The sequence below is a fragment of the Stegodyphus dumicola genome, chromosome 10, assembly GCF_044657685.1.
Source record: "Stegodyphus dumicola isolate Sdum_Otavi_A_Nest chromosome 10, ASM4465768v1".
Taxonomy (NCBI): Eukaryota; Metazoa; Arthropoda; class Arachnida; order Araneae; family Eresidae; genus Stegodyphus; species Stegodyphus dumicola.
In genome coordinates this window covers 171877758-171905556 of record NC_140777.1, presented here as the reverse complement: position 1 = coordinate 171905556, position 27799 = coordinate 171877758, and the positions used below count along the sequence as shown (strand labels likewise).

At 32.5% G+C, this 27799-nt stretch overlaps 1 protein-coding gene across 1 annotated transcript in view; it reads right to left on the bottom strand.

Moving 5' to 3' along the window:
- LOC118186327 (short-chain dehydrogenase/reductase family 16C member 6-like) overlaps window positions 1-27467 on the bottom strand; it is a 67653-nt gene extending 40186 nt beyond the window's left edge. The window contains exon 1 of the mRNA XM_035356410.2: window positions 27059-27467. Within this exon, the coding sequence (XP_035212301.1) occupies window positions 27059-27304 (246 nt within the window). The 5' untranslated portion in view covers window positions 27305-27467. The remainder of the gene's footprint in view (window positions 1-27058) is intronic.
- Window positions 27468-27799: the final 332 nt, after the last annotated feature.

Below are 27799 nucleotides of genomic sequence, written 5' to 3'. Positions count from 1 at the left end.
ATAAAAACTAAAGATCATAATATTTGTCACTGTATTAATCGTTATAGTATTATACAAATTTAAACTTACAATAATGTCAACAAATGTTTGAAATAATAAAAATGCGTCCACCAAGCAAGAAACATAACTACACTGTTTCGGATATGTTATTTGGAAACCTAGCGCTGCGCACAATTTCGGAGAATCCCCGGGTTTTCGGAGAATAAAAGAGCACTAAACCGAAACAGCGCTAAACGAAACAGCGTTAAGCGGGGTCTTACTGTACATATTTTTTATAGATTTGACTATATTTAAAAAACTTGTTGCAAACATCAACCACACATACCATAGAAAATTTATTTCTATTAATTTTGTTATTTCATGCCCAGGCGCTTTATGTTCATTGTAATATATGATACAGATGGTATATAATAATAAAAATAAGGAATGGGAATGGTACAATAAAAAGTAAAACTCAGTCCATATCAAATCAGAGAAGTCCTGACAGTCAGAGTTACATGAGTTACACTCATCGAAGAGTCAGAGAAGAGAAGAAGGATGGAAAATGCATTAAAAAGAGCCAATCTCTGTATCGAGAAAAATGGTGGACATTTGTCTGATGTCATATTTCATTTATAATTTCTATAAAATATATTTAATATATAAAAAATTAATCAAAATAAATTATTATTACAAGAGCTATCCGTGTTTAACATTAGCCTAATACTTGAGCAAAAGCTGCAAAGTAATAAAATAATGATTTATTTATTAATGGATTATTTAGTATATTATCTCCTTTGATAAAGGTAGTTAGAATTCTATTGAAATGAAATAACCTATAAGCATATTTAAAAAATGAATCTTGAAAAAAAATTTTTAATTGGAAACATAAAAAAATGAATAAAGAATAAACTGAGAATGGATACTTTTAAAAAGGTATAATTAAAATTGAAAATGTAATCAATAAACCAAGTAATTATCGTCATTGACTGAAAATTTGCCAAGGGGGAAAAGAGTCCTTTATTCTATCCGTACATAAAGATGTCCATCAGAAACATCGTTCAAATGGATTCAAGAGCAGTCAAAATGGATATTTTCATTGAAATATGATACTGGAAATATTTCGCAATTACAATACTTCCTTTATTTCATACAAGGAAGTAAAAACAAAACAAATGTTAATTGAAAGGATTTTTATTATTGCTTAAGTACGAGACACGATTATTTTTTGAAAAGCTGGTGATTTTTGCTTGAGACAATGACTGGCGCAACTCTTTAGTTTTCCGGTAAGAAACGCAGAGTTTTTCGTTGCCTCTCATAAAGCGTCTTTTTTTTTTTTTTTTTTTTTTTTTTTTTCCATTAGGGTTGCATTGCAAAATCCGACAGTTTCTCTTTTTTCAATAAGTCCCTTAACTTCTTGTAAATTTAAAGCGCTTTGTCTTTTTAGTCATTATCACTGCTTTCAATGTCAGCTGGTGCTATAAGATTATTGAAATCTTCATTCGCTATTTTTCGATTAATTTTTTTGTCTTCACATTCTTCCATATCTCAAGATCGCACGTCGCCAGTTGCTTTTGCAATTTGCACGATTTCTTTGGTTTCATTGGTTTCTTTGGTTTCTGCATAAATGTATGTATGTTTCTCGCATTCTGATAAAACAACCGTACCTAGAGCCACCCAATTTTGAATAACGTTCGTTTTCACCCAAATATGGGCATCTGGAAGCCCAAATTTGGAATTTGTTTTATTATCGATTTCATATTTTGCAAAATTTTAACGAATTTTTTATTAACAATCTCAACGATTTGAAACAGAGCAATGGCAACACTACGGAGGAAAAAAAATATCTCCAGCCCGCAACACTGTATCGGAAATTCTATAGATATGCTCATTTTAAAATTATTTTGCGATCTTGCTGTTGAATTGAATTTTATGGTTTAAATACGAAGAACATGATATTTAATAAATAAAGGCAACACACACAACGTTAATCAAGTCCCTTTAGACCTAATGTAAAATCTTAAGCTTTCAGCAAAAAATATTTGTTTACTAATTCTATCATATGGAAATCGAGAGGGGAAAATTAATGCGAATAATTTAATTTCCGAAGGACGCGGTTTCAGTAAGAACATAATAAATGAATTTATCGATAAACTACTGGTAGCTATGACAGTATTATTCTCTTTAAAAAAAAAAACCTAAATTCGGATATAATTGCGAAAAAAAAAATCGTCACCGTTTTCGTCACAGTCTACCTTCCCTGTTGTTGTTGTAACTTATCTCACTTGTTTGACGGGACGGTAACATCAGAAGAAGCTTACGAAATACAACGTGGCTAGGACGGCAAGACTGCTCCTGTCGTTGGCAAGAGCCTTGATGGCAGTACGACTTTGCTCTATCCCCCCCCCCAATTTTGATGGAGAGCATCCCGGGAGGGATGGGTCAAGGTTCTATTACCCCTCTTCCCCTACAATAAATCTCTCTAGAAAACTTTCGGCTCGCCGCATATTTAGAGTGCTCCCATGCCGCACAGACACGTTTACAAACATCCATGCCTCCTGTGAGATTCGAACTCGGTCCTTGTGTACGGCAGTCGGCGTCGCCAACCGCTATCTCGGTTAAGCGGCCCTACCTACAATTGTGCAATGATCATCAAAATCATCATAGCTCCGTTTTATCGCAACTCTTCAATATAGTTGCTTCATTAATCAGAACCCACGCACTCAAAGTCCACGAGCAAATGAGTTACGAAGATGAAAACAACCACATGTTGACGAATTGAATTCAAATTTAGGGCAACTTGCTTTCTGAACGTCTTGATGAAGGGACAAATTACGAGAATATTTAGAAGAAAAAAAAAAAAAAATCAGAACCTCGCATTTAGAAGCTGGGGGGATATGGTTATGCGCTGACTAGCTGACTAGGCTTCGGACCTAAAGTAAAACCGAACGGAATGATACCTGATCAGTGGAAAAAACAACAAGCAGCCACCACAACAAAGCAATGGCTGAAAGACCAAGTGCCATTAATTATCCTTAATCAGGAATGTCACAGAAAAGTACTTTACAAAAATGATTACAGGACATCTTGCATAAGTTGCTAAATATGACAATAAGCAAAACGTCATTGTATAACATTATAGTACAATAATAGTGCATTTAGTAATAAGATACATGAATGCATAATTTAATGGTATTCCATAGCATAATGCCTTAATATTATGAGATAGAGCTATGATAAAGTACGAATAATACTGTAAGTTAAATACGACTAAATGTGAAATATTGTTTTTAAAATATTGCCTAAATGCAGTACTACAAGTGACACATTCAATTTAGGTTGTTTGATATAATAATTGTAGCAATGAAAAGCATTTTATTACACATAAATGCTATTTAAGAATGATGTAAATAGGTGATATATGAGTGAATCAAAACACGATAATACATTGCGTTAGGTGATTACATTATTAGTTGTTTTAAAACAGTGCCACATTTACTCTACACAAACCTTACAAACATTACAGCAAATAAAGCGTTACATGAAACAGTTATACTATATGTAAAATGACAGAAATTATAATAATTTAAAAATATACTTGACGCAGGAATTCAATAACAATATGCAAAGTATTATAACAATTAAATCAATACTTGAGGTGTTTATCATAAATTAAAAAAAAATAATAACAATTAAAAAAAATACTAATTTAGATAAAAAATATATAGTCAAAAGTCGTTAATTTGGACACCCATAATCCGGAATGATCTATAATCCGGACCTCAAAGCTACAACCTTTCTGCGCATGCGTCGCGTTGACGCATGCGCGTAAGACCTTTACCGCTGCGAATTTGCGTGTGCGCGTGCGCAAAATACGTTTACGAATGCGCGTTTAATGTATAACGGACGGGATAAGCTAAGCTAAAATTATCTAATTGTCTATTTCAGTTAATGTTGCAGATTGCGTTGTTCCTTAATCTTCGAATTGGATCCGGATTATTATTTTTTGCAGACTGTTAGAGCAATTTTATAAAAGTAAGCTTGAACTTTGGATTATGTCAAATAGAATTTTCGATATATATTTACTAATATGTAAAGGATATACAAAGCGAAAGTATCTTTCGGAGTCCATTACACAAAAAGTGGAATTGCTGCAAAAAATGGATAAAGGCATATATTTTGTTTATCTAAACTTTAACGCTTGTTTATCTAAACTTTAACGTTTGTTTATCTAAACTTTGTTTATCTTTAACGCGGCGTGCAATGAATTCACTATCCTTATCTTTAAGGACAGATGTTTTTATTTTATTTGGCTTATAATTGCTTACTCTATGTAGTATTTCATCTCGATGTACTCCATCTTTGATATGATTTAAATCAAATGCCTCGTCATTATAATTCGCTTCCGATAGCGAAGAAAGTGACAGAGATTATTGAAAACGAAAAAATTTCGATTGACAAATTAGTCGGTATTCTCGACACAGCAATTATAGTACGAGAACAGCGGAACTTTGTAACTGAACAAGAAATTATGTCTGTTTATAGAATTAAAGAGAATGTATTATCACATAAAAAACGAAACAACTTAAACAACTTACATTGAAAGAAATGTTTTCAAACATTTCTTAGTAAACAAATAAATATTAAGCTTTTTTTTTGTAAATTTTGATACCCTTTAGACCATAATTGTTCTTTATTTCGTAAATTACGGTTTTATATTTTTAATTTTGTAATTTCTGCATGCCATTTTACCAGATTTAAACTGATGATCTATAATCCGGAAAAATCGATAATCCGGAATCGCTGAAGTCCCGACGAGTCCGGATTAACGACTTTTGACTGTATTAATAATTAGATAAAGTAAATTTCTAGTAACTCGGTGCAAATATTGCAAAGTACTAAAAAAAGAGGGGAGAGGGGTGCGCATTTAATTTTGGAAAAAAAAAAAAGTGTACATAAACAAAGAAACTGCATTAAAAAAAAAAAAAAAAAAAAAAAAAAACCTGAGTAAGAAGAAGAGTTAACATTGCTTCTAATTAAAGAAGTACACGTTTTGATATCATTAAAGGGCTAAACTATGAGTTTTTCATACAAACTTATATTAATGATCTACAAAAAATCGTCAGTGCAATTTAAATATATACAAGATAGTTTATAAAATGTATACTGGTGAAAAATAATATTATATTATAAACAACAAGAAATAGAAATTCTATGCGAGTAAATATGGTATTAAAGAAATAACCGAAAGCACGGAACTTAAGTAATTAAAGGCTTAAAAATATATGAACACGTTTCGTTGCTGAATAAATTTTCATTATTATTGGGGTTAATCGAAGCTTGCTCTTCGTGTCCTTTGTTTTCCTTTTCCTTATGTAAGGCATTGTGCAACAGCGCACGAAACGGTTGTTTATGGCTACGTTTGGCTTAGCTTACGTAAAAAAAAAGAAAAAAAGAAAAAAAGAGACACTAATCGTATGCACATGTTTTGCCGGCGGGGATCAATTTCTTTAAGTATCAGAAAAATAAGTTTTATTTAAACAATGGACAAATCTCATGTCGAGGTAGAAAGATCACTGATGTGTTAAAAAGGGAACTTACGACAGATTTCAGGCCACTGCTTTTCGGAAACACTAAAAGATTTTCCATAATTTAAATTAAAATGCTGCAGTTGCTAAAGCTTCTGAATCAAAAGGTCTTGTTATCTGGAAGACAAGAACTAAATGGTTTCGAAGTTGTTATGCAATTTTATGAGAAATGTTAAGAAAGTTAAGTTTTTCACGCTCCGTTTGATCGTGTAAAAATGAAATGTTAAAAAAGACATGACAAATGAAGTTAATTAGCAAAGAAACAAAAATTTTACAGACGTTATACTAATTATCACTGTTCGTTTTCGTTTGTTCCACAGCATGTTCAAATTGATTAAAATTCTAAAACTTTATTCAAACTAGTTGCTTGCGCTGTCAGTTTTAGATCGGACAGTGTAACCCCTTAAAAAATTAATTAATTAAAATTTAAAAAATAAAATTTTAAAAATTTCAAAGTTTTCAGATTTTATATTACGTTTAAAGGGACTTTTTTAAAGTTTTACGTGTTACTTTATTAATTAAATATCATGTTCTTTGCACCTAAACCATAAAATTCAGTCTAAGAACTATATCGCAAAATAATTTTAAAATGTCTATCTTTAGAATTTCCAATACACAGTCTCGCGCGCTGTACATTGGAAATTGTGAGAATTTTTTTTTTTTTTTTTTTTCCCATACAGTGTTGCCGTTGTTCGCTTTAAAATCGTTGAGTTTGTTAATCAAAGACTCGTTCAAATGTTACAAAATATGAAATCGATGATAAAACAAATTTCAAATTCCAAATTAGGGTTTCCAGATGCCCTTATTCTGTAGAACATTATGTTATTCAGAATTGGATTGCTCTAAGTACCGCTGTTTTATCACAATGCGAGAAACATACATACATTTATGGAGATTCTTCATTATTTAATTTCTTTAAATATAACACAGTGAGGTAATATTTGGTGGCAACAATTTGAAAAGTGAACCAAAGCAAAATGCCAAAACGAAATTAATAGCCCTTCTGGGCTAACGCCCTTTGATATAAAAAAAAACTGAAAGTTTCAAATGTTAACAGCCCCCAGAAGGATTTGTTAAGGCTTTTTTCGCTCTTGCTGAGCTCGTACTCTACCAGTGTACTGTTACACTAACTCCTACTAACCGCTTTTTCTTAAATTTTTTTTTCTTTACAACTGCAGAAGTGCAAAATTTTAAAAGCAGCACAACAGTATACGTTTAAAATTCCCAATACGTCATTATTCGCATACATTTTTATTTTTATTTTTTTATTGTTGGTTTGATTTATTGTAAAAAGAACGTTTCGGGAGACTCAGCAAGTTAGTAGAGACAAAAATTAGAAGAGAACACATTTTAAAATTAGACCACAAATCTATTTTTAAAAGTCATAGAGATGAATAAAAACGAAAAATTAATTCGTTATTTAGCATAACTCGGGCAATAGATTAAGATACCAGTTTTATCGCAGAATTAAGAGAAGTTAATGCTAGGTTGCGAGCAAGTCCTATAGGTTTAGATGCCGAGGCATCCTGAACGATACAATCAAGCATTCGAAGTCACTCTAAAAATTGGGATAAACATGTTCCATACTTGTTTATTCGCTTACAGAGACATCCTGAATGGTACTACCGGAGTATCATCATTTAAATTCATGTATGGAAGGAAAACCAGAAGCGATATTAAAGCCGTCGTGGACAGGAGAAATTCCACTACCTATACTAACTTGTTGTAATTCAGGTTTTTATATTGATTGCGAAACTGATAGACGGAAATACAAAGAGGATTCACGTAAATAAAATCAGGACATTTAATCTAAACATAGTGGCGGTGGATGTTATATTTGAAAATGAAGGGAAATTACGTAAGGCCATCCCCTACCTAGTGTGAATGATAACATTCGGCTTTGTATGGTAGACTTAGGTCATTTAGACGATGCTAGAAGCAAATACATGATGAAGTTAATTTAGAAGTCAAACAACAAAAATAAGCGTTATATTTTCAACTTTCACAGGACTAGTTTCGATGGTTTTACCGAACCATCATCCTCAGCAGCAAAAGCGCAAATGAACGAGATAAGATATAACGATAAGATAAGAAAGCCTGGACAGGAGATAAGCTACTGGCGCCATCTGTTGTTGAAACCAGAACTAAAACATAATTTCTTTAAAGCTGAAAGTAAAGATGGGTTGGAATTAGGGTCGTTAATTAGAACAGAAAGATTTTTCTTGAATGTAAAATGCCTCTAAAAAATCCAGTTCACCAACAGAAGATATCTTTTGAATAATTTTGGCAGCAGAAAAATTGAAAGTGTGATTTTCGGACCAACAATGTTGGGCAACAGAAGACTTCTGTGTTTCCTTTTTTCTAACATATTCCTCATATTCCTTAACGCGAAATTTTAAGGCTCTCTTAGTTTGGCCAATGTAAATTAAACCACACAGGCAAGGGATCCTGTAAATACCCAAGGAATTCATATCCGGAATGGGGTCCTTGAGTATGGAATTCGGAATTTTATTGATGGGAGAATAAGCGACCCGAAAGTTAAATTTCTGCAAAATACGTGCAACTTTATAGCATGATGAACTTGTTGAGAAACTATGAAAACTTATTTATTTATAAATAATTAACTTATTTAACACACAAATAAGGATTAATAAATAAAGTACATATTGCCAAAGTAGGAGAACGTAAAATAATATTAAATGGCCTTCGAACAAAAGAAGCCATACAGTTGTGGAATTTCTCAGTGGGACTGATCGAAGAAACTATTTTCTTTGTCATGAAGGAAGTCTATTGTCCCTATTGTCTGTTCGTCTATCGTAGATTTTGGATCTTCAAATGCAGTAACGAAACCATACGACTTTTCTGTGGAAAATTCCAAAGAATTTTTATTCCAATATTGGGAAAGCTAATGTGAAAGCGACCATCGATTTTTCTCAAGTAAAGAAAGAGAAAGCCAAGAGTTAGCACGTTTCAAGACAAATCGAGCCAATATCAGTTTAAAACCATGTCTTGCGGAAAGCGCAACGCTGCAGCAACATTTCATAGAGTAATCAGTCAAGCATTCGCTGAAGAAAAAGATTTCGCTCTAGCTTACGTAGATGACATAGCGTTATATATCAGTTATTATTACTTTTCTACAGAAGTCTGTATTAATTTTATTTAGGAAGTCTTCCAAGGTATCGATTCTTTAGTCTTCATGAAGATTTTGATTACGCACAAGATGTGCACATTTGTAATTATTCGCAGATATCTATTTTAAATTCTTTGCAGAATCTTGATTTCATTTTTATTTGCAGATTTGGTCATTTTTGGTTAAGATGTGAGTAGTTTTCAATGGCGGGCAGAAGAATATTAATTATTTTCCTTTTCTACTTTTTATATTATTAATGAGATCTTTCGATTTCAAGATGTTGTGAGGGTCGCTCCTAAGTATTTTGCTTTCTGTACTTGAGGCACGGGTTCGTTGAACAACTTTTATTTAACTCTAAGTTAAGTTTTAACACAGTTTCTCGTGAAAGCACCTAGCCTTTATGTCCCTGTTCTAGGGTTACCTTTTATAACTCAGTTATCATCGGCTGGTGTTGGTGTCTGCTCATCTCAACAGAAGCACGGCGTGATGTACCCGATTAGTTATGCTAACCAGAAGTTAACCAAAGCGCATCTGTCGTGGCCAGTCATCAAAAGGGAAGCTTACGCTTTGATTTGGAGCTTGAAAAAGTTCGAAACAGGGATTTTTCGATCACCCGTGGAACTGATTACCTATCGTAGTCCATTAACTTTCATCACCAGTAACAATCACCGAACTTATAAGTTCCAGCGATAGGCACTAGCATTACAGGTATATGATACTGCGATTCCGCATTGTCCAGGCGCAAAGTTAAACAGTACCGATGGCATAATTCACAAGTGCACATCGGTATCGCCACTGAGGGAGAGCTTTCAAAAATGGACCAATAAGCTTCTATTGCTTTTGTGATGCTAAATGTTTGAAACTGTGAGCGAATGTTGTTGTTTACGTTTTATTCTGCATTTGTTTCGCAGTTATAAACGTATGGCATATAAATGCTGCTTACATTTTATATGTTTATTTAATCGTCAACATTTCACTTTCACGAAACTTATCACGCACTGGATATTCGGATTAATGTTAGTGGCATATTATCGCTCTTAGTATCGAGAAAATGACCCAAGTTACAATTAGCCTCCAACATTATGCATTTACGAACACCTGCACATTAACAGAATTCGAGAGAATAATGATTTTATTAAGTCAAGAATAACTGGAAGTGTTACAATCAATGTATTATTTTCTAAACCATCATACTTAAAGAGCAGCAGAGGTCATGTAAAATGACAGAAATATTACTGGAAGCCCATTGGTTCATTCTAGAAGGCTACTCCTACGGTGGCGATACAGATGTGCACTTACGAAATATGTGTCCCGATGCGTAGTCCAGGCTGGAGACCATCGAGTGATTAATGTGAAAAGAAAGGAGAATTCGTTATAGACATTTATAACCTTGTAGGGATTTATATTTATTTTGAATAAACAGTTAAGTTATACTTACAGCCTTTACTCCCCTAATTATCAATGCCAAAATATTTAAATTTGGTAGCGCGCGTGAAGGAAAAGAAATTCTACCTTGAGGAGAAAAGGTTTAAATACCGAGTTCTAGAAGAAAAAGTTAGAGAGTGTGGGAAAGCACTTTGAGAACAAAAATTCTCAGCTCAAAGTTCTCAGCGCTTTTATTTCTCATTATCATGATAAAGTCTTAGAAACTTGGAAAGGATACATTGGACTTAATAGATCGGTATTCCAAGCTGAAGCAGTAGCATTGCGCCAGGCTATAACAGCAGCTATGAAGTTTGTTGACCGAGAAGTTTGCATTTTCTCAGATAGTCAGTCGGCAATCTTTGCTCTTCGTGATCCATTCCATCCATCACCGATCATAGCAGATATACAATGCCTGCTCAAAGAAAATGCGCATGGCTGCAAAACATCCAGATTTTATGGATTAAAGTGCACGCGGGCCACAGAGGCAATGAGGATGCAGACACTCTTGCAAAGGAAGCTGCAAAGAATATCGGTGCGCAAGATGTCCAGATCCCGCTTCACAAATCTTATCTGAAGCGAGTTTGTCGCATTAAATCGCAGCAACAATGGCAAGAGGAATGGGACTCTATATCGCAAGGCCGTAGAACCCATGACTTTGTCCATAGAGTTTCTCAAGATTGACTCATCTCAGCCCCTTTTCTTTCCCGTTTCATTACAGGCCACGGACCATTTCCCCAATATTTCTATCAAAGGGCAATATCAACAACTGATCATTGTGTCTGTAATGAAGTAGGTACACCTGATCATTACGTTACATCTTGCCCTCTCACGGAAGAATGGCACATGAGGCTTCCTGATACTGACATTGCTTATAAACGCTTCTTCATTAAGCAGCCGGTCTATCTCAAGAAGCTCAAAAGCATTATGAACAAACTTGAAGCACTAGGACTAGAATTATGCAGCCCACAATAACAGACTTAAATTTCGCAGAGATTCAAAGCATCAATGCGCACTGGTTTCCAGTGGCCTCTGCAAGAAGCCCATCTTGAGTCAGTACGCAGAGTAACATTAGGCTGTGAACACGAAAAACAAATGTAAATATGATTTAATATTATCCAAATGTAAATATTTCAAGTATGTATATTTGTAATGAGCATATTAATGCATGGGTGCAATATTGTAAACATGTGCATTTTATAAATAGAATATTGTGCAGCGTATTGTGAATAATGTATTGTACAGCACACTGTGTATAGTACCTTGGTAAAATGCGTAAGTGCTCGTAGCATGCAGAGCTATGCTTTGAGCCGCAGGAAGCATAATAATTATAACTGTAGTACTACAACTTAATGTATTCAAGAGCACAGAATATAAATATTATAGTAGTAATTATTATAGTAGTTATATGTATGTAAATATTTTTGCATTCTGTAAATTTTAGTGTATTGAGCGATTTATATATAGCAATGTGTTAACGTGCAAATTATGAAATGTATAGTGCATGGTAAATACGGTATTTAATGTATCTAGCACATGTAATTTTTTATCTGCAATTAATTTAATCTGTAATTTTTTTCCCTCAATGTGTATTTCTAACAGTGTTTTTATAAGCTTTTTGTATTAAGAATTATGTTGTATATAACAAAGAGTTACTACCACTGCCTATATTATTTAATCAAGAGTACTGTTCAATGTAATATGTAACCACTGCACACAATGCACTAAGTGTAGAAATGAGTTTTGTAAGGTGTCCTAAATATAGTGCAGTGTTCAATGTAATATGTATTATAAAAATTTTAGTATATTGAGTGTTTTATATATAGCAGTATGTTAAGGTACAATGTAACCAGTAGAATGTTTAGTTACAAAGTTATTTTTGGTATGTTTTAAGAATACAGCAAAATTTATGCCACAGTTAACTTTTAACATGTTTTTTAATCAAAAGTAATATGGGCTGTACTGTGTTCTTAAATATGTATTTTGTATATTATAAGTACAGCACAAAGTAAACAAAGAGGATTTCTGTGTGCAAAATGTGTAAATTGTTTGTAAGGTGCAATTTTGCTCTTTATTTAAGAGCTCTTATTTTATTTATATGTTGTATCAAGTTATTTATTTAAGTCTGTCTTATATAACGAAGTTATGTACTATATAATCCAGTTATGTCAGTTTTAAACAATTACATTGTTCAGAATCTATGTTGAATTGTCAAGAATAATGTTCAGCGTAATATGTTGCAAAGAATATATAGTGTATTATGTGTAGCATTGAGTTGTAAATGTGCGTTAAGTACAGTGCAATGATCAACGCAATGCATATTATGAAATGTATATTGTAGCAAGTATATGTGGCAATGTGTTAGCATGCGATGTAGCCAGGAAATGTTTAATTTCGCACGCAGAAAAATCTATATTTTGCCCTTGTATGGCCATGTACTTTGCCCTTGTATTGTTTTCGGAGTGTAGCTTCAGATAGTTGCGGGATCCGGACGATACCCGACTAGTCTATGTAAGCCGTCCGGGTGTTCGGACCTGCTCTCACCTGTCACTTGTACATTTGGTAGCGTGAGCTTCTAATTCTGCATTTATTGCTGGTTAACGGGGCGTATCAGCTACTACTTGGTTACCATGAGACTTCGACGCGGTTTTAGGTAACAGGATTAGCTGAGCTCTGTAGAAAATTCTACTGTTTGTTAATATCTTTGAATTTTTAGTTTAGTTCCTTGTTAGTTGAGTTACCGCCCGAGCAAGGAGTAATTTGTTAGCGTCAAATCGACGCATTGTGAATTTTTAAAGAGTTTTAATAAAGAGTTCTTTTAATCCTTCTCCTGTCTGGTTCTTCCTCGTACCTATTTTACAACTGGGAATTAGGGGCCCCAGTCGCCAAACCTGGTGGTGGAGAATCATCATCCCCACCCTTTAGTTCGGGCGTCACTGTAGAGACATTAGGTATTTTTTGAAGCAAGAGAGATGAAAAAATGAACACTGCCTTCGCTGGAAATCGAACCACAGGCCTCTCGAATACGCACGCGTCGAGCGTGCTGACCAATACAAAACGAAGGCATGCTAAGAAGGCGGGGGAAATACCTTATAATCTAAAACACTATCTCTCACAAAATCTACCAGCTGAAAATTAGTGTTTTAGAAATTAAATGTAAAACGAAAAATCTTTAAAAAGTGAAGTGCTTAAAATCTAAAAACCAAATGATAGGTGGGAAAACTAAAAAGAAAATGCTTAAATATTCTAGGTGTGTGTGAGATCCGGTTTTCTTCGCTATCATAAAATGTAACAAGATCTACCGTTAATCCTTGCAAACTCTCTCACAGGCTTCAAGATGAACACAACTAGGGGATGGATGTAAAAGACCGATTTATTGAACACAATACGGTTTACAGAAGGTACGTACTTACGTGCTTACAGACACCAACCACTTGCGGTCAGAACTTAAAAGATTCGTAATATGAAATTTAAAGGTACACATTTCAATTTAATCTGACTAGTTGAAAAAAAAACACCAAAAAACGAATGAAAAAACACACAAAAACGAATGAAAATCACCCCTAAAAATGAAAGAAAACAAAAACAAAAAAGGGGAACGACACCAAAAAACGAATTAAAAAAAAGAATGAAAAAACACCAAAAAACAAATGAAAAACACCGAAAAACGAATGAAAAAAAACAAAAAAAAAAAAAAAAAAAGGGTATACGAACGGGGGGAAAAAAATCCCCAAAAAAACGAATGAAAAAAAAAAAGAACCCAAAAGCGAATGAAAAAACACGAAAAAACGAATGAATTTTTTGGTCGTTACATAGACTCAGGTGTAGTTGACTACATGGCAGGATATTAAATCGGCGGCAAGAATGTGAAGCCGATATTCAAAATATCGATATTTGAAACCCTACAGATGTAGCTGTACATTTGTTTGATTGGATCGCTTCCGCAGGAGGTTGAAAACAACTATTTTTCTCAAGCGACATTATTTTTTATTTTGTCAGGAGTGTATATCCTTGAACAGAAAACAATAAGAATCACAGTGAGATTTCTTTCGAGATAGGTAAATAAACCCACGGCCTCATTTATTTGAAATGACGCGAGTAACAATTGATACTTTCAATTTACAAGTGTTTCCCTCAATATGACTATTAAGGCTTACTGAAAAAATTAAATCATTTGCTATCACAAAATACTTAAAAGGAAATTATGCAATTCTCCAGAGTATTTTAAGGTTTCCTTAAAGTTTTTGATCTTAAGTAGGCAGCTTTTTTTTCCTTGTAATTTTCCTCTAAGTACTTTATTATTATATTTTCATTGTTAACTGCACAAATGAGAGTTCTGGTGTAGCAATTTATGTCACCGGTACACAGCAGTCCATCGATTTAAATGTAAATACCACCTATTATTTTCTTGTCATTTTCCGGGTCTTAAGCACACTTATCTGAATTATTAACTGCAGAAATGAAAATATTAATGTCTTCATTGTCTTTTAGCTATCTAATCGCTTGCAGTATTTCACCCATCGCAATAATTCAGACACTACTTTTGACAAGTTTACAAAATTCTATATCTTCGGTGATAACATTTATCAAAATTTTAAAACCGGCACCTTCGGCACTATGCTGCATTCTATACAGCGCAATATATTTAATACCCCCAAAGGGGGTAATTTGCCCACAAGGGCTATCAATTTCGTTTTGCCATTTTCTGTCGTTCAATATAAAACGGCTTTTCATTTCTGAAATTGTTGCTACCAAATATTATATTTTATTACTCGCACCTTCGCTGCCAGCCTTCGTCTGGCTTTTAAGTACCGGAAAAATGGCTGAAGGAAACATCAAACGTTAAATTTAAAAACTGCGTAGAATTTTACTCAGCAGAACAACTTCATAAAAAAAAGTTATTACGTATAAAAAATTACAATGAAATAAGCAATATCCCTTAATACAAATATTAATTATCCTAATAAATAAATTAACCAACTTCCCTTTGCAAACTCTAAAGAACTCAAATGGTATAAAGGAGGTTAAGAACTTTGTTTCCTAAAAAAAATCACTCAAAACTTTTCAATATCTTAAAAAACAATGAAATGAGCAATAAATAACATAAAAGAATACAAAAAACAAAAAATTCTGAAAAGCGAAGTATAATTAATGATATTTTATCTTATATTTTCAAGAGAAAAAAATTACAATGAAGTAAGCTATATCCCTTAATACAAATATTAATTATCCTAATAAAAAAAATTAACCAACTTTTCAGTTGAAGAAAAAAAATCATGCAAAACTTTTCAATATCTTACAAACAGTGAAATAAGCAAAAAATAAAATGAAAGCAACTCAAAAAACATAAAATTCCGCGCAGAATTTTAATCTGTAAAACAACTTTATTAAAAAAAAATCAATAAAAATGTATTATATATATATATATAAATGAGAATGAAATATGCCAATCTCTTAAAAACAGCGACATAAGAAATACGATGAAAAAGTGTTGCGAAACCCATATTTCTAAAAGAATGAAACTATTCAAAATGATGCGATTTCATCAAAAATCTATCAACAGCAATAAGGCAGGAAAATTGTTGCCAAAATCACATTTTTAAAGACGTGAGATGTGAGAAGTGTACTCGGAAGCTTCATTTAATAAATTATTTTTTAAATACAAAATATTATCATTTTTCCAAAATTCTCTTTGTAAAAGCAGTCGCAAGGATGAAAGTTTAACGTGTCCAAAAATCAAAGAAAAATAAACTGTACATTTCTAAAAATAAGCTTTTAAAGAAAAAATCCCGTTGAAAAGGTGTTAAGCTCCCTTTGTTAAATAAATTTGTATTGAATCGATTTATTGAAACACGAAATTTATTTTAAGTTCTTAAAATAGCTAAGTGCCTACGTTTCATGACGATGTGAAAATGGAGTGTGTAGAGTAAAATCTCGCTTTCCTATAGCCCATTATGTCTCAAAATGACGCGATTTCGTCACAAAACATAAAATAAAAAAAAATTCGAATTCGAATTCGAATTTCGAAAAGATTGCTTCGAGGTGCACTGGCTCTTGTCTAGATATACCTATGTACCAAATTTCGTAGTCGTGCGTCTATTAGTTTACGCGCAGCGCGAACAAAACACACACACACAGACAGACTCTTTCTTTTATTATATGTAGAGAAGAGATAAGATGAACTATATATAAAGGAATTAAATAATGAAGAATCTGCGTGAATGTAAGTATGTATGCTTCTCGCATTGTGAAAAAACAACGGTACCTAGAGACATCAAATTTTGAATAACGTAGTCCTCCACTCGAATATGGGGATTTGGAAGCCCAAATATGGATTTTGTAGTTTGTTTCATTGTCTGTTTCATATTTTGTGAAACTTACGAGATTTCGATTAACAGACTTAACGATTTCAAAGCGAGCAATGGCAACAAGTTACGGAAAAAAGTTACGTCGAACTATCGGAAATTCTAAAGATATGCTTTTTACTTCCTTGTACGAAGTAAAAAGGAAGTATTGTAATCGCGAAAAGCTTAAGCCAGCATATTTCAACGAAATTATCCACTTTGACCGCTTTCGAATGCAATTTAACGATGTTTTTGCGTGATATCTGTACGTAAGGACAGAATAAAAGACTCTTTTCCTCCAAAAGAACTAAAAAACTGCTTTAAAATGAATTCTGAAGAGAATTTTTCGTGGCGTCTGTACGCACGAACGTACGTACGTATCTGGCATAACTCAAAAACGAGTAGCCTCAGAACGTTGAAATTTTGTATATAAGACTACTATAACATGTAGATGTGCACCTCGTATTTTGGTTTCTCTTATATGTTTGTAAATTGTACATTTTTTGCTTTAAAAATGATTGAATTATGTTGTTTTTATATTCCGGTTAAGGGTTTTATGCCTTTAGTAAATCTGTATGCAATATTTTTAGAATTATCAACAATTTTAAAATTGTTTAAGTGCCGCTAAGCCTAATTTGATAGCGGCCATTGATGTTTACATTTGAAACAGGAGACTAGTGGATTTGTTGCCAATCTAGAGAAACTTAGCTTCGCAACAACAAAGATAACGCATTCATTTATTATTGCCAATTAAATCATGCTTAATCCTTTCTTGAATTTTTTTTCGAGGAAATAAGCGTTTAAGATTTACTTCGTAATTTTTAATACAGATATGTTGAGTTTTTATGTATTTTTGTCTTGTCGCGAAGTGAGAACTGAATTAATTGAATGAGAAATACTCAATCGTCTGTGAACAACTGTTTCTTTTTTGTTTTGTTTGCTTAATTTCTTTTATAAATAGGTCTAGCTTTATTATAGTGTTTGAATAGAACATGTGGCAACGATTAGATAATTCTTTAAATGATATAAATTTTCGCATTCAGAGTTATAATATGAACGAAATATAATACTGTTAAGTAAACCTAGCGCCAGAGTGTGGTAAACAAAGTGAATTTTAAAGAATGCTTTTATTCTATTGTGGTTTATGCGCTGTCGGCAAAGTAGGTTTAATTCAATCTAATAAGATTAAATAAAATGCAAGAAAAAATGCGTATAATTTAATATTCCGTACAAGGAAATCATGTAGTGTACACATCAGATTTTTTTAAAAAATTATTTTGCGATACTGCTGTTGAGTTGAATTTTATGGCTTGAGTGCGAAGCGCATAACATTTAATAAGTAGAGGTAACACACGAAACGTTAAAAAGGCTTTCTTTTGGGCGTAATATAAAATCTGAAAGCATCATACTTTTTTCTTTTTAGTCCAAAGGGGCTTTGTCCCTGAAGGACTATCGTTTTCGTTTTGCGATTTTTAGTCGAATTACTCTGAATGTCCGTTTCACTTTTAAAACTGCGGCCAAAATATTATTGCCCTGTATTATATTGGAAGAATTTAAATAATGAAGAATCTGCATAAATGTATGTATGTTTCTCGCATTGTGTTAAAACGACGGTACCTACGGCCATTCAATTTTGAATGACGTAATCCTACTGCGAATATGGGCTGGGCGTCTGGAAGCCCAAATTTGGAATTTGAAGTTTCTTTTATTGTCAATTTCATATTTTGTAAAACTTTAACTAATTTTCGATTAACAAACTTAAGGATTTCAAAGCGAGTATTGGCAACGTTGTACAGGAAAAACATTTTTATCTCCAGAGCGGGAGACTGTGTTTCGGAAATTCTAAAGGGATATGCTCAATTTAAAATTATTTTGTGCTATTGCTCTTGATCTGAATTTTATGGTTTAAGTGCGAAGAACATGACATTTAATAAATAAAAGTAACTCACAAAATGTTAAAAAAAAACGCCCCTCTGGACGTAATATAAAATCTGAAAGCTTTCAGTTTTTCTCCCTTTTTTTAGTTATAAAATCACGTGTAGATTAGGCACAAATGGTAATTTGCATCATTAACTAATTTTGGATAATACCATAATGCAAAACTTCTATTAATTACTGTTTCCTGGTTTCATATCTCGTCTATTTAAATGCGTTTTGATTAAATGAGATAGAAATCAGCTTTGGCCATTAACCGAATTGTGATATAGCTAATGCAAACGAAAGCGATGAAAATGAGGATGATTTTAATTGAAAAAACGAAGACTAATTGCACATTTCATATTTTAACTGTAACTGAATGCATCAGAACAGTATGTTTAAATTTATTTTCACGAAGTATAAAGTTCTATTCAGCGGCAAATGAAGTCGCAAGGCGTAAAATATAAGAGATTCTAATCTAAAGAATTTTAGTTTCGAAATTTCCCTTTTTTAATTTTCTAATGAAAAGCACAAACAAATTTAAGTTTTAAAATATACCCGTATATACAGGTTATATTCCCTTATCCATTTCAAATGGATGATATCTAATTTTCTGCTTCTCTGACCTATTTCTGTCCCCGGAATGCTGTCAGATGGCTCCAAGTGAAAAATACACGAAACGAAAACATAAAAATAGAAGGAAGACCTGGCTACGACAGTTATCTATCACAGCCCGGCCATGTTATCTACCGTTTTGCCCCATCCTTCCTTTCTCATTATATGTCAGTATGTTATTCCCCTCCCCCCTTTTTTTTCCCAAATTTAAGTATTACTTTTTAAACATACGTAAAACTGAAAATTGAAAGAATGTTATTTTAATATACTACATTAAGACAAAGCACAATTAATTCAAATATAAATGTAAAACTATTGATAAATTAAATAATGAAATAGTTAAAATAAATGCGACAGAATTTAAATAAGATTTTTTCATGAAAATTATATGACAAAGGGAATTAAGAGTGGGTGAATTAATGATATAAGACATGACCCTGAGTATGATAATAAATAGAATATTTTGAACAATATTTCTTTCGGTCAAACAAAATTCATCTTTATTCTAGCTTCCAGTTCATTATTCTCGGTCGGATGACTCTTCATAAATGTTTCGCTTTTTTGAAAAGATCGCATTTTGGTGTATGGGTTTCGTTTTAGAAGCTCAAAGCATCCCACATATTCTGCTCTTTCCATGAACGTGATACATTCAGCAGCTGATATTACTCTCAGTTTTATTAATTACTAGAAAATACGTGTATTAATTTCTTTTAGAAATGTAATCTCTACATATAATAAAAGAATGAATATGTGTGTCTTTCGTTCGTGCTGCGCGTAAGCTAATAGACACGTTACGAAATTTAGTACATACGTAGGTGCATCTAGACAAGAGCCAGTGCACCTCGAAGGGAATTTTTCAAAATTCGAATCAGATTTTTTTAAAAATCTTTTTTGATGAAATCGCATCATTTTGAATAGTTTCACTCTTTTAGAAGTGTGGTTTTGGCAACAGTTTTTTATTCAATACTTTGTATACTGGACTGCTGACTGTTGAAAATATGAGACAAAATATTTTTAATTATATACGCAACACGCACATCGCAATCTTCTTGTTCTGACTCGCATGTGTCTCTAGAGACACAACAGAAAGAATTTCCTTTTTTTTTTTTTTTTTTTTCCCTTTCTCCTCTCTCTCTTTATTAGCTAATGGCAAAGAAGTTTGTATATTTGAATTATGTCATTCACAAAGCAGAATTTTTATTGGTTATTGCTTTCTCATGATAGTTTCATTCTTTTAGAAGTGTGGTTTTTGCAACAGTTTTTCTTTCATTGCTTTGGATACTGAACTGCTGACTGTTAATTATGTACAATTTTAATTATATAAAAAAGTTTGCATGATATTTTTAGGAAACAAAGTTCTTAACTTTGTACTATTTGAATTCTTAAGATTTTGCAACGGGAAAGTTGGTTAATTTATTTATTAGGATAATTAATTTTTGTGTTATGAGATATAGCTTATTTTATTATATATAATACATTTTATTGAAATTTTAAAATTTCTGTTTTTCTTCTTTTCTTTTTTAATTATTTTTTAAAACATTTTTTTTAATAAAGTTGTCCTGCAGGGTAAAATTCTGTGCAGTTTTTAAATTTAATGCTTGGTGTTCCCTTTCTTATTTGTCTACTGCATTTAAAAGCCTGACGAAGGCTGGCCGCGTTGCGGCTAGCTCTGTTATAAAGCAAAATATCGAAGTTCATCTTATTTCAGTCTCTGCGCTCTTCAATTGAAATTGCAATAAAAAAAAAAAAAAAAAAAAAAAAACTAAGAGGTTCTGCGGACGAACTTGAAATTAAGTGTTCCTGCTCTTATGTTATTACTAAATTTAGCATTTTAACAATTTTGGCCTCGAGATTTGAATTAATTGTTGAGGAGTCGGTTTTTACCATGAAATTATACGAGAGGACTTTCGTCTCGCCATAGAGTGCCACAGAGACACTGTACGTTTACAAACATCCATGTCTTTAACGGGATTCGAATCCGGGCCCTTCGGTAGGGTAATCAGAGTCACTAACCACTAACACGTTCGGGCGGCACTCATTAAATATGTTTGCATAACTAATATGTACATTTTTTCCCTTCGTCAGTATCTGCAATAACGTCAAAAAAAGGCAACTTTGCCGTATCATATAATTTTACTCCTGTAATCCCTCAACACTTAAGGCGTAACATGCCATGTTATGAAGCTTTTACTGTAATTTTTATGGCTTTCTGTAATTTTACATATTTTCCACTTTTCTTTTAACAGAGGAATATTTCATTTCACATTATTACTCAATAATTTTAATATTATGCATCTATCCTTAAGTGTGATATATTTCGCTATATAAAAAAGAAACATTCCATCGTGAAAAAATATAATATTTATTAGAATCAATGCCTTTGGAGAGAAGTGCACAGACTAGGCGTTTAATGTGTTATTTTTATTTATTAAATATCATATTTTTCTCATTCAAACCATAAAATTAAATTCAACAGCAATATCGCGAAATAATTTTAAAATGAGCATATCTTTAGAATTTCTAGCACAGAGTCTTTAGCACAATCTAGCTCGCTGGAGATAAAAAAAATTCCCCTCCCCTTACCCAGTGTTGCCACTGCTTGCTTTGAAATCTTTGAGTTTATTTATCAAAAATTCGATAATGTGTTACAAAATATGAAATCGATGATAAAACAATTTCCAAATTCCAAATTAAGCCTTCCGGATGCCCATATTCGTTGGACGATTTACGTTATTCAAAACTGGATGGCTCTAGGTATCGTTGTTTTATCATAATGCGAGAAACATACATACATTTATGCAGATTTTTCATTATTTAATTTCTTTAAATATAACACAAGACTCTAATACTTGGTGGCAACAATTTGAAAAATGAAACGGACATTTAAAGTTTTCGATGCAAAATGCCAAAACGAAATTAATATCCCTTGTGGGCTTAAAGTCCTTTGGGCTAATAAGTATAAAAAATCAATAAAAAATCAAATAAAATTGTACAAACTACAGTGGAAAACTTTAGAAAGCTTTCCACTGTAGTTTGTACTCATTCATGAATGAAATATCACCGTTCATGAATATTTACTGAAACTGTGTTGTGGCATGCGGTTTTAGAAGTAGAAGTGTTTTGCAGGTTCAAGTATTGAATGCCTTCGTAAAGTATTGTTACGGATTTCGTATTTAAATAGCTAATGTTAGTTATTATTGTAGTTAGTTAGTTAGTTAGTTGTTGTTTTAAGAGTTTATTTAGAAAACTGCTCTTGTTGACTAGCGAATTCGCGGATTAGCTTTCTTTAGCTGTTTTGAATTAAGTTCTTTTGAACACTTGAGTAGTTAAAAGATAACTACTGTGAGATTTTGTAATATTGCACGAATATCTGAGGAAATTTAAGCATTATTTGTTGTGATAATAATAAATTTGTTCATTTTTCATTCGGACTTGTGCATTCATTTCGTAACGAACCCGTACGCTCGCAACAGTATTATATGTTTAAATATTTATAAACTTTAATATATTATTATCATGTAACTTGTTAAGTTTAAAAAATAAATAAAGGCAAATTACAGAACTGTTTGAAATATCAGTTACTAAATACTAGCGAAATAACGGTTGTCCCCTCCTCACGTATACGGTCGATCACCTTTCTTGAAACCTGTTAGTTTTCAGGGGGAAAAAAAAAAAAAAATCATTGAAAGCGCTTTAGGTTAAAACATATTATTAAAAAAATTCTCAAAATGAACTCGCATAAGTATTCGGGCGCTTTGAATAAATAGTTTACATTTGATACAAACACAAGATGTTTTTTTTGGAAATCATTTAACTAAAATTAGACCTTGGCGTGGATACAACTAACTTTTTTTGTGTAAAAATGTTCAATTTCGTATTCGAAGAAATGTCATGTCTCTTTGCTCTTTCACTAATTCACTCCGTACATATTAGATAGAATTTAAATCTGCAAAATATGGAGAAATTTCGATAACTTCAAGATAGTTGTGTTATAATCACAAGCGAAGATTTAGGACTGTAGGTTTAGAATCATTATCCTGGCAGAACTTGACTGTATTTTGCATTTCAAGTTTTCTTGAATATGCTTTTAAGTTTTCATTAAAAATATCGGTACTTTACCGTTTTGCCGGCGCAAACGATAAAGTCGCCAATAATGGTACAACTGAAGCCAAATGGAGTATCTTCGCTGGTAACCTTTTACGCCTCATTTTCAAAATAAGCGCAGCCATTTCTTACCAGATTGATTGTTTCTTTCAATACTGGCATACAATTACATAAAATATTTACAAATATTCTACGTACAATTACAAATATTCTATGTACAATGTATACAATTACACAGAATATTACAAAATTTATACATTTAATACGTGAGATGAGATCACTTGGGGTCACGTAATACGAACTGGTGAATCAGGATGTTGAACCATGATAACTTAATAAATTCTTAAATTAATGTCTTTTTACAAATTTATTGTCTTTATTTTTTGGCTTTTTACAAAATTTTAAACCATATTAAAATGTTTCAAAGTAAAAAATTCTTAGAACTAACATTTGTTAAAATTTTTTATGTGTATACTGTATGTTGTCGAAACAAAGTCTGCTTGGCGAGATTTGCGCTGGCGAAACGGAAAAGTACCAAAATATCTATATATTAATCCATATTATTTTCCATAAATATATATTTTCCATCCCAGAGGCCGAGAAACATCCCTAAAGCCTCTATTTTCATGCTTAAAAGTAGATAATAAGTTCTTCGAAATCAATTTATTCGATTTTCGCACAGCAATTCGTCTATCGGGCCTAAATGTATTAAATTGTGACTCATCTGAAAATGTAACAGGAGTTTCATGTGATAAATCTTTGCTTACCATAGATTTTGCGAACGTCAGCCGAATTTACTTGTCTTCTTGCTGACGGAGAATTTCCTTTTTACTGATCGCCCGTTGTATCCATGCGTTCTGAGTTTTCTAACAGTTTGAGGGTTATCTGTTATTTCAACTTGTTAATCCACTATAAATATCATAGCCCGAATGCATATGACAGCCTGGATTTTTTATTTCATATTTTGTAAAACTTTAATAAAGTTTTGATAAACAAACTCAACGATTTGAAAGCGAGCAGTGGCAACACGATACGGAATAAAACCTCTTAGAACTAACGCGCGAGACTTTCTATCGTAAATTCTACTAAAGATATGCTGTTGAATTGAACTTAATGTAGTGCAAACGCGAAGAACATGATATTTGCTTCATAAATTTAATACCCGAAATGTTAATAATAAAACGGCAAAAGAAAAGTGGTGCAAGCCATCTTACTTATAAAACTGAACATTGATATGATGAACTGATGTGTTACAAAATAATCAACATTTGAAAAAGAAAAAAATAGAAAAATGTATGCTGACACTTAACACTGCATCGGAAATACTAAACATGTGCTGCTTTTAAAATTTTTGTAATTTTGCTGTTGAATTGTACTTGGAATAAGTGCCAAGACGATTATAAATAATAACAAAGTTGAAAAGACAAAAAGAATAGTTTAGCAGGAGTGAATGCGACAGCAGACTGGTAGACTACGAACTAGCGCTAAAAATCTTAACAAACCCTTCTGAGGAACCGTTAAAATCTGAACTCTTCCATATTTTTCCTTTCTCTCTCTCTCTCTATTTTTTTTTTTTTTAAACAGTTTCTACTGTTTATTTTTATTCATTCTATTTCATTAACATATTAATTTATTTCTTCGTTCATTGAAAAAATTCACGTTTTCCACAATCTGAATTTTGCGGAAATTAATCAAATTTAATATGTTATTTGCATGGTGTAGAATGTAAGCTTCTTGCAAAATAATTCGAAAGCTATTTAATTTAAAATATCAGTGTCTTTGCATTCAGAAAAGGAATGCACTAATTTAAAATTCAAATTAAGGTAAAATTCTGTGTTAGACTGTTGTTTGTTTTACAGAAATACCGTGCATTTCGAATGATACTGTATCGGTCCCCCTCAAAATAAATAAACTTTAAAAATCATCTTCGATCTAATTTGAATTTTCTCTTGATTTAAATCTATATCTAGGCTTTGATTTTTTTTCCCTGAAATTAAAGATTAATCTAGTAAATAATTGACACGCATTCACGTTTAAACTGCGAAATAAATTTCGCCTTGATATAGTACAGTAAAATGTTCTTAAGACTGGAATCTGCGATTCCAGACGATTTTGTATACTATTGCAAAAGTTGTCACCTTAGAGAACAAAACTAGCGAAAATTGTTCGTTCCATTATTTAATTGCGCTCTTGCAAGTCACTCTCAGATGTGGTATTCTAAGGGTGACTCATCTGAAAATACGTATAACAGGGTTTTACGATGATAAATCTTCGCTTACCATAGATTTTGCGAACGTCAGCGAATTTACTTGTCTTCTTGTTGACAAAGAATTTCCTTTTTACCCGTTGTATCCACGCGTTTTATTGAGTTTTCTAACAGTTTGAGGGTTATATTTTATTGCAACTTGTTAATCCACTACAAACATGACAGCCCGAATGTATATGACACCCTGGAAGCCCAAATTTTGAATTTCCAATTTTATATTTCATATTCTGTAAAACTTTATAATGAAGTTTTGATAAACAAACTCAACGATTTGAAAGCGAGCAGTGGCAACATTATACGGAATAAAAACCTCTTTATATCCAGCGCGCGACACTTTCTATCGGAAATTGTACTAAAGATATGCTGTTTTTAAATATTTTGGGATTTTGCTGTTGAATTGAATTTAATAATTCATCAAAAAAAAAAAGCTTCATCGTATTTTAGTTACCTACTTGCAAACTGAGGGAAAATGTTAGTCCCGAGAAATAACCTGAATTTGAAACTTATTTTGTACAGTTTAGGTAGAGACAGATAGGATTGCTATGCTTTTGAATAACTGAATTTTATTATAGAACTCTGCGCAACGAGGAACCACTCAAATATATACTTCTGACTAGTGAAAGAATAAGGTCCCCAAGCGGCCGGGCGGTAAAAGCCGCTGAACGCTGGTAGTTTGGTCAGGGTTTCGAATTCTAGCAAACGGGCTGGCTACATGAAAGATTTGTGGTCTTCTCCATGTTTAATGTATATAAGAGCAAGTTTTCCTGAGAATGTCCTCCACGAAGACATCTCTCCTCTGAGCCAGATAGCCCTCGAATGCTTTGCCATAATCAAGTAAAACAAACCAATCTATAATGTAATGTGATCGAATTCATAGAATATCTGAAAAAAAATTATGTCTGTTCCAAGTTAACTACAATATTGATCAACAGGGCCGTTTTGCTGTGAAATGATAGGGCTTAAAAAATAAAATTGCTTTTTCAAGAAACAATTTTTATGCCGCTATAAAATTATCTTCTTTTTAACTGCCTAACGAGAAGGAGATTAAAAAAAGCCATAAGATACTTACTTCACCTGCATATCTGCAATCTCTCTAGTTTTGAAAAAAGTAAATTAATAAGTAATAAACCAGAAACGTAACATACTTTCAGATTCTATAATTCTATATGAAAAAAATATTTGTATTATAAAGTAAAGCTGCTTATCGTTATTTGTATGTTTTGATGAAAAATTTCTTTTATGTGAGGCTTTAACTTAAATTCGAAAGTTACTAAAGTCGTGAAATAGAATGGTACTCAGAATTCGGTTTATTTGTGAATAATATAAATTCGTAAATAATATGCTTCCTTAATATAAATTATAATTAAATTTAATAAGGCCGAATTTATTTTTTTCATTTTTGACAGCATTTAACCGATGGATTCTCAAAGTGCGAATTTTCATTATCTATTGACTGTTGCCATATACCGTAATAGAAATCTAATAATAATGTTTCACCGCATGTGCGAATGCTCACTATCTACTGGCTAAAAATAATCTTAACAGCACGAAACTTTTGCCATATACTACAACAGAAATTTAATAATTATGTTCCACCAGTCATTATCTACTGAATGAAAATAATCTCAAGAACAACTTGAAACTATTGCCATGTTCTGTAATAAAAATCTAATAATAATATTTCATTACATACCTCATCAATATCCCACAGCACGACCAAAGCTTCTTGTTCTGCAAATTTCAGAGCCAATTCCTTGCCCAATCCTTTTCCTGCTCCCGTGATTAAAACGATTTCGTTTTTCAGGGATTGTTTCGAGTTAGGAACTATGCAGCGATATGTAGATTGTAAAAATGCTAACACAATTTTTCCGACTAATACAATGAAATCTTTTAATGTCTCACAGATAGAACTCTTCGTATTATGTACCGTTGGCGTCATTTTTAAAAAAAATATTCTGCAATTTTTACGACGAAATCTATTTGAAAAATGATTTAAAAAGTCACTCGGTATCTACATTTCACTGAACTCTCTCCGCATTCCATTTTTCGTATGCAGGTCCATTGGTTTCTCGCTTGACCGAAGAAAAAGCAGGGGGCGCCACGGGTGAAAGTTGGAATTCAAGCTCTGCTCCTCAACTGCACCGCGATCTCAGTGGTCACGATTATGAGGTTTTCAATGCCGATGGTAATTACCTCACACGTCTTCCTAAGTGTGACCTACTCAGTCCAATTCACATTTGTCCTTTGGTAGGAATATTTATTTTTAGTCCATTAACAATAAATAAGCTTTCGGAAACTGAGATTTCATAGCTTCTATTATATATGAATTAATAAAGAAAATAGTGTAAGTCTGTCCTTCAGGACGCTGACTTTCTCGTCCTAGTAAAAAATATTATTTCAAAACAACATTTGTTTAAAGATTCTTTAATAAAAA